Source organism: Hippocampus guttulatus, chromosome 22, assembly GCF_054856545.1.
Source record: "Hippocampus guttulatus isolate MCC_2025c chromosome 22, RoL_Hgut_1.0, whole genome shotgun sequence".
Taxonomy (NCBI): Eukaryota; Metazoa; Chordata; class Actinopteri; order Syngnathiformes; family Syngnathidae; genus Hippocampus; species Hippocampus guttulatus.
The window spans coordinates 2,231,377-2,245,546 of NC_141282.1; the positions used below are offsets into that span (position 1 = coordinate 2,231,377).

A 14,170-nucleotide genomic window follows, 5' to 3' on the forward strand; every position below is an offset into this window, starting at 1 on the left:
ATTTTTTTTTTTGTCAAACTAATTCAGTTGTACGGGTCACAGAAAGCCTTCCATGCACCCTGTCACCTGATCACATGATCAGCTGGCCACTGTCGTGACCGCTGTCCCTCCCAAAGGTTCAAGTTGGAAAACGTTTTGGAATGATTTTTTTAGCTGCCATTTATCACCGAATGGATGTGTAGACTTTTTTCCCCCACTGCAGGTGTTCTATTTGGCCTATTTTCCACCTCGTTTGAAGGCTGTTAATCTTTTGCCTGATGATGTTACACATTTGCATAAAAAAGAAAAAAATACATTAATGAGCAAAACATCACAGAGTTGCATATGATTATCAGGACTGTCACTTGGACACGGCATGATAAGAAATGACTTCAGTTCAGTTCATTCCCCGAAAACTATCAACCTGAAGTTCAGCGGGTAAACTCGAGCCTGCTTACATGTTAAATCCACAGTAAAAAAAAAATTGTCTATCCGTAGCCTCCAAAGCGGAATTGAATTCCAACTTTCACCTCCCGGCAGGTGTTCAAGTCAGGTGTAAAAAAAAAAAAAAAAAAAAAAAGGATGAATAAGCTTTCTTCCTGCATTTCGAGCCTGCAGCTCAGAATTTTTTTTTTGGAGCGCTTGTGTGGTGTGTGGTGAAAATTTCTCGCCTTCGTGGCTGGTTTCAAAATCGCAGCCTTGGGCTGAGACTCACAACCCGGCGATTAGGATGGATTTTAAGAGACAAGTTGAACTTACCCAAATTTGTTTTTTTTTTTAAATCATTGCAAAATAATCGATGCAAATATGTTAACAACGCACAGACACGTTTTCGTGCGCATACAGGCGTGAGCGTTCCAGCTCACCTCACTAATCTGCCCGCCTCGTCTGAGTAGTGAGATGCGCCAATCCCATCCGCTTGGCACAAACTGAGAAAATACTGCGCGCGCGTGCCTGATTAGTAATCCTGCATTCGTTCGGCGGAGCAGTACTTCATCCTAATACGGCCGCCTTTGGCCATGAAAAAAATAAAAATAAAATTCACCCTTTCCTGCACCCTGTAACTTGATAACATGATAAGCTGTCCACTGTAGTGACCGCTGTCCCTGAAAGGGTTAAAAAGATGATTTTTATGCTCTCAGAAAGCAACGCACGTTGCAATCTATAGAAGATACAAACACTGAAAACACTTAATTTGCGAAAAATCAAATTTACGTCAACGCCTTGTCCATCAGCATTCGGACGGAATGAGTGGAGTTTCCATGACAACGGTACATATGACAACCAAAAAAGACCTCTACGGCGCGTGGAGCACCCCGACTTCCTGCCGGCTTCCTGATCCGACTCTCTCCGTCGCCATGGAGATGCAACAATCTCCCGTCCTCGCCGTCTTTCAGCCGAGGGTCATGCCCCTTCAATTCCTCACTTGTTTGGCGCACTCACTCATTTTTGCCACTGCCGCCCCCCCCCCCCCCCCCAAAAATAAAGCGCGAGGATGCTGTCTCCAATTCCACAAGCTAAGCCTCGATTAAAAAAATAAAATAATCATAATCATAATAATAATAATAATTGATTGGGCGTTCTGTTGTATTACAACCCCATTATGAATCATCGCATTTCGGTGACATCAGGTGCTGCTGGAATGCTTTAGAGCGGTGGAACAAGCGTTCCTTTTAGGTAAGGATGTGTACCCCCCCTTGCTGTTCGCTTTTGAAAGGCAACCACCCGGCTGAGAGCACTTGAGAACTCGGGACTGGGGCCAAAAGGGGAAAGGCTGCTGGAAATGGGCCAGACTGTCATTCTCAGAGCTCCTACTCACGGGTTCCTATCGGGACCGCGAGCGGTTTTTTAGGGTGCTTTGTGGGCGGTGGCGGGGGTTGGATGGGTTGAGCGTTAATCAACTCGCATTTGGTCACAGTTCCCGGGTGACCCTTCTCCCTGGCAGACGCGACACAAAAACACCGCATTTTACATTCATTCAACCAATTGGTTTGGGGTTCCGCTTCACTTTTGTCAAGGGAAACAATGACGCCGTCTTTTTTTTCCCACAGAACCACCGACAAAGTCAAACGTGCAACATTGATTGGCGACCGATTATCGCGACAAAGACATGATCGGAATGCCAAGCTCAGCGGACTGCCAAATGATTCCCTCGCAAAAAGTGTTTGCAAACTAAAACAATAATAATAATAATAATCCAGATCATTTTGGCATTCCCGTTTTAGTTCGCAAATTGCAAAGCGGGACACGGGCCGTGCTGCCGTGATTGCGGTGTGCCATCCGATGTTGCGCAACAACCGTTCAAACATCGTCGCTGGCGGTTAGCGAAGCGGCTGTCGAAATAAAACCGGGCGAAGTCGACTTTAAATGAGCAAATCGGGAGCGCTTGGATCATTTCCACGGCCTGTTTTCAACAAACAGTCTGCCGGCGCAGTGCTGCTTCATTTCCAAAGTTTCCCTTTCCAAGACGTATGAGAATTCTTTTTAAAATAACACAGACAAAGGAGGACACGTTTGGAAGAAATATTGTTCTAAATTGGCAATTTTCCCCACATTCAAACTTGATTTGACCTGCAGTAGGTGCACTGTTGCCGTTCCTCCCGGCTTGTTTTCTGCCGTCCCGGCAAAACGTCACTCGCTCCGTCAATCAGAGTAGAAAACTTTGGAGCGTGTTTCCCTCGTGCAGGGGTGTCAAACATACGGCCCGCGGGCCGGAACCGGTCCCCAAGGAGGTTCAATCCGGCCCGCGGGATAATTTAAAAGTGAAAAAAATGCATTCAAGACACAGAATGAATATTTTAAATAAAATGTGATTCGTGGATTATCCGCTAGGGGGCACACTGTTTTGATCACAGTAGAAGACAACATTGTTTTGATCGGGGAAGAAAACAGCAGTCTCAGTCTGTCACCGAGATAGACCCAACGCAGCAAATGATATGAAAGTGCCAATCAATGCTTCTTGAGACCAAAACAAAGGAAAGAGATGATGGTTTGGTCATAGCACAGTATGGTATAATGTTAATGGTTCGGCCCACTTGAAATCTACCGAGTCCGTATGTGGCCCACAATGTGAAATGAGTTTAACACTCCGGCCTTTTTTGGCCATCAAAGGGACGAGCAGCTGTCGTCATGACCTGGCCTGGGCTTTTTTTCAAATCAACTTGCCGGCAGGGCAAGAGGAGGCTGCTGCTGTTGCTGCTGCTAAGTGGATTAAAGAAAAACTTACGAATAAAAGGTTTGGGATGGTAAGACCAAAGCGCCAAAAGGGGGAAGGCAAAACACACCAACAGAAAGTCAATCAATTATTTACGTAACATCTGCGGCTTGTCTCAGCGCCAACCCGTATGATCGTGTCACGTCTGTTGTGCGGAAATGTCATCAAAATCTTCTTCTCTCATGTTCCATTTGGAGGACCGAAACAACTGTGGGAGGAAATTATTTTAAAAATAAAAAATTAAAGGCAGCTAATGAAGCTTTCGGAAATTGTTCTAACAAGATTTATTTGACCTCACGGAATGTTTTTATTCGGCTGGTAAAGTTAGTGCAGCAATCATCTCCTTTTTAGCAGGGATTTTATATTAGGTAGAAGAGGAGAAAAATACAAATAATATCTCATCAGGTGCTGGAACTAAAACAGTAGGCTTTTGCTTTGCGGAGAAATTTAATGTGTGGATGACAACGTACCCGTCGATTATTTCTGCATTTTATTTGCTTTGGCGATACCCAAACTCAACCCCAAAATAATGACATCATCGGAAAGCGACACTCCGATGTCTGGTAGTTCATCAATACTAGTGGTCAATAATCCGGGGTCAACTCTCGGCGGTGTATCAGGTCGTCCAGACGGAGCCTGCAATGAGTTGGAGCGACTGACTGTAAATAAAAGCAATAAATGATGCAGACGTGCGAGGCAGATTCCACCCATAATATCATTCGTGGCGTGTTTGCATCGACGTGGTTAGATATATTTGTTTTCATCTCATTTGGACATCATCAGAAGGTAACAACAAACACAGACTGGCTGGCTGGCAAGGGAGCCTTGTGAGCTGACAAATGATCAATACCACGCTGGCTGTTTAGAGTCCATCACACCAATTGTCACGCGCGAGCGAGCCATCAAAGGCGCAACGCAATAATTCAGTGTCACAACGGGGGAAACGCCAAAGTCCTAAAACATGACGACGACGATAAACCGGGGCTGTGATTATCGTCGATTTCCAGTTCGAGCGGAATTAAAAGACGGATAATCAAGACTGGCGTCAACCCGATTGGTTTGGTGTGATTTTAGCGACGGAGAATCGCACATATGGAATGCACGAGCAGCAGGTGCGGTCACAACCGAGGGAGCGCGTGGCTGCAAAGCATATGGCGCGGTGGCAGCGCCTCGCTAGTAAATCGCCGCCTGCTATCAGAACGGATCGTTAGGGTTTTAAAAGCCTTTGCGTTACATTAACTTTGGCAGTGATTTCTTAAGCAACAAACTCACTAACAAAAAACTTAAAAATAAAAATCATCCATATTGACAAGACACTTTTTTTCACTTTACGGGGACGCTCAAAGCTAAATACAACTGAACTGTACTTAGGCTGTGGTTCTTTTGCAAACCACTAGAGGGAGCTCGTGCACCACTACACCCTTTGAGCAGCGCCGGCTTATCCTGTTCAGGCTCACGGCTCCACTCGAGCAGCCAACGGGTGGATCGGAATTCAGGTCAATCAAATTCACAATCAGGCAATCACTTAATGTCAGATGACCAGATTTCACGGGACACTGCAAGTGCTCAAGTCATGATTCAGCAATACACTCGTGCACCGGAGCTCACGAGCCCGGCCGGCCTTGTCATCCAACATCAGTGACCTCCGAGTCCTCCCAAATGCTCTGTTGGATGAACAAAACTCCCCGAAGGCGAGGCAGACTGTGTTTGGAACCGCTCGGACAAATCAGGTCACAACGATTGCATCCGCCAGATCACACAGATTCGAATGCGTGCGTGTTTGTCGCCCGTGTGATACTGCGCGAGTCAAAATGAAGAAACTGTTTTGGAGCGACCGATTTGGCATACTGTGAGACAGATGGTTGGATAACACTGCAGCCATGTTAGCCGCAGGGAACGCTGGCTCTCCGTCTACAACTAGCCGGAACCAAATCTGGAACATTGAAGGCCAGTGATGTCGGGAAACGCGTTACCTAAGAAACTCGCAACAGCAAATCCAACATGTTGCGCTTTTTTTTTTTCCAATCAAGTCATAAGACTACGGTTTCTTTCTGCATCAAAGGGAGTTGCCGTTTCCCTGCTTTCGGTTTTTCAGCAGTGAGAAAGAACCGACGTTCACAAAACAAGGGTCGCATATTCCAAACTGAAAAATACAACTCGCTCAAAAAGGGAGTGTGAAGCCTGAAAAATGTTGTCCTTGAGCTGAGATTACAAATGGAACAAAAAGGTATTGAGCACGCAAACATTGATTAAAAGAAAATCTGATGTTATCAAAGCAGTCCCCCTAAGGCACAGGTGTCAAAGTCAAGGCCCGGGGGCCAGATCCGGCCCCCCCCCATGTCATTTTATGTGGCCCGCGAGATCAAATCATGTGTGTCAACTTTCATGATTCTTGAAATCTGAAATCTGTACCGAAATGTCAAATTGTCATGGCTAATAAATAACGTCGAGATTTTGCAAGGGCCCTCCGAAGGAAGCTGTAACTCTGAAATGGCCCGCAACAAAAACTGAGTTTGACACCACTGCAGCTAAGGGCTCGGAATAAGTTTTAGCATAGCAATTAATAGCACTGCTTTGACTCCTTTAAAAAAAAAAAAAAAAAAAAAAAAAAAGAATTTCATTATGCTCTTAATTGATCGCTACAAAAGTGAGTTCGGTCTGGTTGTGAGATTGAAAAGTGTGTTTAACCCTTTCAGGGACAGCGGCTACTACAGTGGACAGCTGATCACGTGATTAGGTTACAGGGTGCATGAAAGGGTTAAATCTCTCATCTCACCTTTTTTCAAAAATATCTGATATTTTACAGCGGACGTCGCTAGCAATTTCACCGAGATGTGCGACTCAACATTTGGTGAAAATAAATGAAGCGGACGACCTGCTTTACCTCTCCCACCCGTTTCCAGAGATGAGCGTTAAATAAACAAAAATGAGGAGCGTAAAACATGGCCTATGCAGATGCTTCCAAGTGGGGAAGACAGACTGCGAGTTCACGGTATGGCACGATACAAATGCTGTGAATCGGGATAGTGCAGCCAGCGGTTCGGTTGAGCGCTTCGCACGCTCCACATGCTCATTAAGAATAGTTGAGGCTGCTCGAAGGAGTCGCACGCATGCACCGCAGCAAACGGCATCACTACATGAACTCTTCAACATGTGGCCGCATCTGCCAGCACAATCGCAGCCTTTTACCAAAACGCGGCACAGTTTGGAAAATACACGGAGATGCTTTGGCCACAAAAAAAATTAAATAAAAGTTTCATCAAATGCGCATTATCATGATCAATCACGGGAATGTGCATCTGAAGTATGATTTAAATGAGATTTTCTTACCCACGAGGCTGAGGAGCAGAAGCCGGGAGAGGACTTCGTGGACCCGGACCGTCTCCATGGTCGCGAGAAAAAGGACATGCAAAGAGGCCGAATGTCGCTTGGCAGTGGAGGGGGGGGGGGGGGGGGGCGAAACGCGCGTCGTGTGCGTCGAGATGCGCTAGCAGGTCATCCCGCCGGTGCGCGCGACCAAGCGTGCGTGCGTGATGCGTCGACACCGCCAGTCGACGCTGGCGCTCGGCAGGGTTCGGCTCGGGTCTGTCAGGGGGAGGAAGCGCCGTCTGGCTCGCCGGCTGGCCGGATGAATGCGGACGCTCGCTCGCGAGCCGCAAAGCGGGGATGAAGGGGAGCGCCACCCACTGCCTGAATGAAAATGAATGAGGGGCGTCTTGGTGATTTGACTCCGGGGATTTGCGTGCGTGCGTGCGTATGTGTGTGTGTGTGCCCGTGTGCTCGCACTTGACATCCAATCAGTGTCTTTCATCGTGAAAGCTCCCGTTGCATAAAACTGCACTTTAGTGCAGACACTGGAATCACTTGGGCGATATTAACCCTTTTCATGCAACCCTGGAGCCTGATAACATGAGAAGCTGTCCACTGTAGTAACCGCTGTCCCTGAAAGGGTTAAATTAGATACAAATGTCATCAAAAGCCCCCCCCCCCATCGTGTGTTTATTACTATGGTTGTTGAACTGCATCGCATCCGACTATGCAGTGCCAGTCCTAGCCTAAATTGCAGAGGGGGCACCGGCCCCCGTTGAAATATGCTTGGACCCCCCCCCCCCCCCAGGTGCCAGGCCAGACAATAGACTTGTGAGTATTTTCCGAGTTTTCTGTCCACATTTCCTCCGCCTTCTCTAGTGAACACAAAATGAATATTTTTCAAGAAATCAAAAAAAACGGGTGGCTAAAGTGCAGCCCGAGAGTCGCCGCCAGTTGCCCATCCCTGGTCTATTTATTCCCACAGCATGTAAACTAGCTGAAGAGTTGGAATGAATTCTACATTGATCTATTTTCCCTACAATTATTTTGAACGGCCGAGAAGTAAGAATAACATTTGATCTTTTTCTGAAATTAGAAGATGGTGGGACAAGCTTTACGAGCGGGTTCTAAAGAGAAACAACATAAATTACACCTTGTGACTGCTGTCGCCAGTGTACAGTATTGCTCAATCATGTCAATTAAAGTAACAAAAATAATTTCACCCTTTCAGGGACAGAGGTGACTACAGTGGACAGCTTATCATGTTATCAGGTTACAGGGTGCGTGAAAGGGTTAAAGAAGAATCCCAGTGGGGTGATTGTGTCGCATTTTTGCAGCATTTAAATCTATTCACATGGTTGCCATATCTACAGATGACTATGAAGTCCCCGCTAAGTGCCAAACAAAGAAACTCAAGTCTCTTTTGGGGGACTTCCATGAGAGGATGCGTTCAAGGAACTCGGGATTCAGCGGAATCATAAAGACCCCACTGATCACAGTATGACTGGATGAATAATTTGTCGAGAAAGAAAAGCTTTGGTCCACTGAGCTGGAGCAGCCCCACACGGCGGAACAAGACAAAACTCTCCCACAGCGGAAATAAAGTGTGTATTAATGTAAAAGGATTAGGCAAAGGTTGGAGAACAACATTTGCCTCGAGGACCCGCGCGAACAACACCGAGTGTGTGCGTTGGGAAAAAAAAAAAAAGAATGAGTCGGGAGTTCACATTCAACAGGCTTCAATGCTTCCAAAACACACTGCGGTGGCAGCTTTTGAGTGTTTGTGTGTGAGAATGCGAGAGACGGGCCCGGGTTTCTCAAGAACAAGCTACTCTCGTTACTCAGTGTGCATTCATTAGCATAAATTAAGAGAGATAATCCCCCTTTAATTCTGCCAGGAGAGCCTGTTTGTCCCACTTGTAGGTCCAAGGTTTCGGTCCCAATGTTTGTTACAATATCCTCTCAGGTCCCGTGCTTCCGGGGATATACTGTAGGTCGATGTGTGTGTGTGTGTGTGTGTGTGTGAGAGCATCACAAAGTGCTTGAATTTGTCTCGTGACATGGTCACAAATTTGGCATGTTTCGTGACAAACATATGTAGGAGAAAAATATGAGGTGCTTCATAGGCCAAAAATAGCGTTCGCGCTTCAAAAAATGTCTGAGTGTATGTGTGAGAGTTTCATTTGGCGTGCGAGAGGATTTATGGCAAACATGCGAGATATTTTGGTGAGTGTAAGAGCTTTTTTGCCGGCATGAATTTTTTTGGTGTGTGCTTATGTAAGAGGTGCTTTGGTGAGTGTGAGAGGCTCTTTGATGAGTGAGAGTTTTTTTTGTGTGTGAGAGGTTTTAGAGGTAACGAAGATATTTTGTTTCATGTAACAGGTATTTTTTTTTGTGTGAACGAGAGGAATTTTTGGTGCATGTGAAAATCTTTTGAGTTCTGCAAATGAATTTTGGGTGAGAGTGAGGTTTTTTTTTTTTGGTGTGTGAGACATTCTTTGGTGGAGTTTTTTGGTGGGAAGCTTGAGGTTTCTTGGTGTGTGCCAAGGCTTTTTGTGAGGGGTTATTTTGGTGTAAATTTTCTTCTCCGAGTGTTTTTTTTGGTTTACATATAATATTTTTGAGGCCTGTGAGAGTTTTTTTGGGGTGGAATTGAAAGGTTCATTGGTAAGTTTTGGGGGGGGGTTTTTGCAATATCTGAGAAGTTCTTTGGTTTGTGTGTAGGAGGTTTTTCTTTTTTTATGAGGCGTGTCAGTCTATGTGAGTGTTTTTGTGTGTCTTGTGCATGTGACAGTTTTTTGGGTTGTATGAGTTTTTAGTGTGAATATGAAACCAGTGGTGACTGTGAGAGGTCAGAATTTTTGGGGTAGGTGTCAGAAAATGTGGAAGTGAGAATCTAGTGAAAGTTCTTTGGGTGACCATGAGATTTTTTTTAGGTGTGAATCAGAGGTGAGATTAACGTTTGTGGGTGTAAATCAGAAAATTTTTGAAGTGATTAAAAATCTAAGTGAAAAAAAAAATTTGACAATGCCTTGTACTGCCACCTGCTGTCGACTGAAAATGACAACACAGTGCCTTGCGAACGACACACGACTCAACCCAGAGAACAGGTGAGCCGTGATTGGCCGTGAGTCCTGAGGAACTGTGATGTCATTTTCAGTCGACAGGAAGTGACAAATTAGCCACGCCCCCGGAGATAGGTTAAAACCGGTGGAACTTGCTGCTAATTAATATTCCAGACACACAGTATTCATCAAAATATCATGTTTGGATTAGCGGGAGGGCATAAAACATGTACAAACATTTTTTGACTTACCTAGCAAAAAAAACACTTTTACGCTGCAGCAAAGACACACCTACTAGTCTTCATGTCATCGGAATGTGCACACGTGTGTGTGCGTGTGTGCGTGTTTGTCATTGAGTCCTAGGCTTGAGTTGCCGGTAATATTGACTTCCTGTGGTGGCAACTGGAGGTCACTGTCGTGGCCACAGCATGCTTGACAGTTAACAGGTCAATGTTTAGCCCTCAGTGTGTGTGCGTGTGTACAAAATGACATCAGTGGTGAGTGTGAGGCCATGTGTGGTTAGTGTGGCTTAAACGATGAGTGGGCAGACTGTCTGCTATGTGCAACTGACACCGTCTAAAATCATATCGGGCCGAATATAATTTGGCGGGTGTCTGTTTTGTCAAGGCCCGAGAGATTAAGGGGGTGGGGGGGGGGGGGGGAGTTTAACTGCGAGCGTTTTTATTGATAGTCTCTTTGTTCGGATTAATTAAAAGGATGCGTTGCCGGGAAGATGTTCCTTTAGGGACACTGGCGCTCCATTTAAGAATCAATTTGTTCCTCCTCTGAGAGATCCGTGATACCTTCTATTGTTGAAAGGCAAGAGACAAAAAAAAAAGCAGAAGATGGCGTCAGGCTACTCCAAAAAGTGGCTCCATCTTTGCGCGTGTGCGTGTGTGTGTGTGTGTGCCTTTCACATGTGTGTTTGTCTGTGAGCTGACATTTACCTTCCCGGATCATTAAAAGGTTTTGCCGTCGCTCTTCAAGACACGTGACTCATCCCCTTACACTTTTATTACATCTCCCGGTAAAGGTTTCTGTTTGAGTCGCGGTGATTAGCCTGTCAACATAAAACCATACTCTGAACGTCTGACGGAAAGTATTTTGGGGGTTTTGGTTACTGTATTCTTGAAATTTGGTTCAAGAGGGTATTTTCGTGCAAACTATTTGTGTTTGATGAACAAAAACTCACCATCCGGCATGACGACGACTTCGATGGTCTGAAAGCATGTCTGTGACCAAACCCTGAAGACACCAAAACAACCGCTGCTGTCAAAGTGAGGCCAAAATCGCAAAAGCTGTGCAGTGCACACAAAATATCGGGACGCCGGTTTGAAAGGGTGAATCATAACCGCTGTTATTTGCCACTGAAAAACTCGAATGATGTCAACTACTCCATCCGACCTTGAATAAAAGCCACCAAAACGCTTCGTTCCATTTCGCAGATTCCAAGCATGTTTTTGAGGACGTGATGATGAGAGGTGGACCTCAGCTGGAGAATGGAGAGGAGGAAAGAAAAAAAAAACAGCCATTTTCCATGGTCAAAGACGTGGAAAATGGCTGTTTTCAGACGTGCACATTTACCGACACAACTCGTCCTGGAACAGATCACCTCTTGTGGAAGCAGGAGTGGCTTGATGAGACATTTAGCACTCGGAATTGTGTTTGTTTGTTTGTTTGTTTGTTTTTTGGTAGCCTTCAATTCTCCATCGCAAACTGTTGGAATGATTTGTCCAAGTCCGCAATGACTCTCTCCATTATGTAACAGCAGGATGTGGGCGGGCTTGTGGCTTGCTGTATATAAAGTAGGTCACCAGATTAAAGAGAATCAAATCGGTTTTGTGGGCCTCTTCCGTTTGCCTCAATTTACGCGAGCGTCAAAGCTTTTCCTCGATAATCAGCGCGTGTCGGTGCATTTTGCAGGACATATTGATTTGTTTCCCTTCACCCTTTCGTGCTCGCCAGAACCTGATAACGTGATAAGCTGTCCACTGTAGTGACTGCTGGCCCTTAGAGGGTTAATGTTGCAATTGCAATTTATTCTGCAGAGATTTTTTTTTCAAGGTCCACTCCCTTTTGTCTATTTAAAAGAGCAATAAATTGAAATGTAATAAATTATTTAGCTAACGCTAAAATAAAAGCAAATAATCCATGAATTCATATGAAGGACATTTTTTTTAAGACGTCACGACATCAACTGCGCAAAATTCTACCGAACAAGAGAGGCGTAGATTTAAGTCAATAATGCAAGCTAATCTGTGGCTTTATTATCATTTCAACTTCAACACTTCTCCTACGCCGCAAAGTCAACTACTGATATTATGTGTTGACACTGTCGGCGGACAATTTTTTGACACCCCCGCATGGGTCGTTGAGAAAAAGAACTCGCCATGTAGAATTAAATCACCCCGTGAAAAGTGAAAAGTGCGATCACTAAATATGTGACATCAAGTGTAAATTAGAGTCTGTCCACATTTACGTGGAATGTGCCGAATACTTACTTTCTTAAATGGACTGCGAGTAACGCACCCTCTTCAGAGGTTTTCCTGTTTTTTATTCCCCCCTCGGTCCACATGAGCACACAAACGGAGATGGATTGCTGAGGGGCGCCATGGCAACCTCTGGGGCTTTTCTTCATCACTGTTGGCTGAGAGTGGAAAAGCAAGGAAGGCGGAAAAAAAAAATAAGACGAAGGAGAGAGGTAATCAACACGGCGCATTTATTATGCCTTAACTCGCTGTAAAGCTCTCACACACGCTATTGTGCATCCAAATAGCCGAGTGACAAAAACAGCCTACTTGGGAAACCACTTTCATTTGAATGGGCCTAAACTACACAAAACTACTTTTTGGAGCGCGCAAATGATTTAACCAAGTTAGACAAAGTGGATATAAAAAGTCTACACACCCCTGTCAGAGGTTTTGGTCATATATGTATATTTTTAAAATGGAGTCAGTAATCCAAACCTTTAACCTGTGTAACCAGTTGGAAAAAAAAAACGAGAGGGGAAGTCAACAAAAAACAGATGATCTGCGCAAGTGTGCAAAGTAGGAGTTGGCACAAAACTGCCATTATTTAAATGCCTCTCGCCCCAATTCTTTCTGACTTCCGCGTTTTGGCTGCCGCTGCTCAACCCGTATTGTTTTGTGTTTTTTGTTATTGTAAAGTGTCCTTGGGTGTCTTGAAAGGCGCTTATAAATAAAATGTATTATTATTATTATTATTAAAATAAGGTTCTGATGTTCTAGTAGCCTTCCTCTGACATTTTTTTTTTTCGAAATGTAACTTTCCAACTCTGGCAGTAATTAAATGTGTGTGTGTGTGTGTGTGTGTTTTAAAGATGATGAAATAAGATTCAATCAGTTTCACCTGTTGCATTTCTTTCCCAGTCAGATTTACCATGGTTGTCTCCTGTCGGAGTTATGTAAAATAAAAAATTCAACACCTCGTATTGTTTTTAATCACGTTATCGTTTACTAACGTTGAGAATATTCGAATATTAATCAATTCAAATGATATTTTATCCTACTTCAGTTTGAAAGATACCATTGGGCTTTTCGAGAGACAATGTGGGGCTAATGTAGTAATGTTGGCAAACAGCGTCATCTGCTGTTAGCTTTGAAAAGCATCTTTTTTTTCGACGAGCGTGACAGAAAAGTCACTGAAATCTACGCGTGAAAACGTCTAAAAACTAAATGTTACAACATAAACATTCTTAAAGGCTGTATTTAATCATTTTATTTCACGGTCCAACTCCTGAACCTACCTTGCTAGCAAAAACGACACGCTGACGTCATCAACGCGCGACGGAGTACTGTCCTTCGATTTTGCTCACGCTGTCACCTCGGACGCGTTGTAAATCTACATTTGTTTGTGGTTGTATGGAAAAACAGTAGTTTTAGGTCGGAATATATCCTCCGAAATTCGATCTAGTGAGTATCCAGTAGCTAACAAACAACTATGTTTCTCCCCACCACTCTGTGTGCTAAACGTCCTATTTCTGCTCATTAAAACAAATAGCATATTGTCGTTGTATCATGCAGTGCGTTGACAGTGTTGCAATTGTGTTTTTAACAGCTGAAAATACAAATAAAAATCACGACGAGTTTACCTTTTGTCAGGTGGCGATGGCAGCTCCAAATGCAGTGGAACGAAAAGCCTGCTGGGATGCCAGGGACTTATTATGGAAATGTCTGGATGACAACAATGACAAGGCTGCATCCTGTCAGAGCTTCCAAAGCGAATTTGAATCAAAGTGCCCGGCTCAGTGGGTAAACTATCCCCCTTATTTTGTCATCATTGTACACAATATTGGAGGTGTATTTGTGATTACTTCCTTTCCTTGTAGGTCAAGTATTTCAGTAAAAGGAGAGACTTTTTGAAATATAAAGAAAAGATGCAAACAGAGGGCTTCACACCGTCTGAAGGCCCCCAGCAACCCTCCTGACCCGAAAATCGCCGACTAATGACTTCTTTGGGCCACATTCAGACCTTGAGGACTTGCAATCATTTCTTATTCTGGTTTATTTTAAATATATTTATGTGAATAAAGCTTAAAAAGTTGTATTTTGTGTCCCTTGTGACCATGCACATTTTATCCCAA

The 14,170-nt window shown here is 44.4% G+C and overlaps 2 protein-coding genes across 4 annotated transcripts in view; one reads left to right on the plus strand and one right to left on the minus strand.

The window, feature by feature from the left end:
* The window catches only part of ptprz1b (protein tyrosine phosphatase receptor type Z1b), a 40,176-nt gene extending 28,044 nt beyond the window's left edge, over window positions 1-12,132 (minus strand). Inside the window, exons 1-3 of one of the 3 annotated variants that reach the window (XM_086103336.1) lie at window positions 12,069-12,132; window positions 10,760-10,812; window positions 6,524-6,883 (exon numbers count right to left, since the gene is read on the minus strand). In XM_086103336.1, the coding sequence (XP_085959462.1) occupies window positions 6,524-6,581 (58 nt within the window). In that variant the 5' untranslated portion in view covers window positions 6,582-6,883; window positions 10,760-10,812; window positions 12,069-12,132. The remainder of the gene's footprint in view (window positions 1-6,523; window positions 6,884-10,759; window positions 10,813-12,068) is intronic. The other 2 variants (XM_086103337.1, XM_086103338.1) reach the window with 2 other exon arrangements.
* A 1,236-nt stretch (window positions 12,133-13,368) lies between these two features.
* On the plus strand, window positions 13,369-14,131 carry coa6 (cytochrome c oxidase assembly factor 6). Its single transcript, XM_086103152.1, has 3 exons — window positions 13,369-13,499; window positions 13,689-13,838; window positions 13,916-14,131. The coding sequence occupies exons 2-3, from the start codon at window positions 13,695-13,697 to the stop codon at window positions 14,012-14,014; spliced, it is 243 nt and encodes an 80-aa protein (XP_085959278.1). The 5' UTR covers window positions 13,369-13,499; window positions 13,689-13,694; the 3' UTR covers window positions 14,015-14,131.
* The last annotated feature ends 39 nt before the right edge of the window (window positions 14,132-14,170 follow it).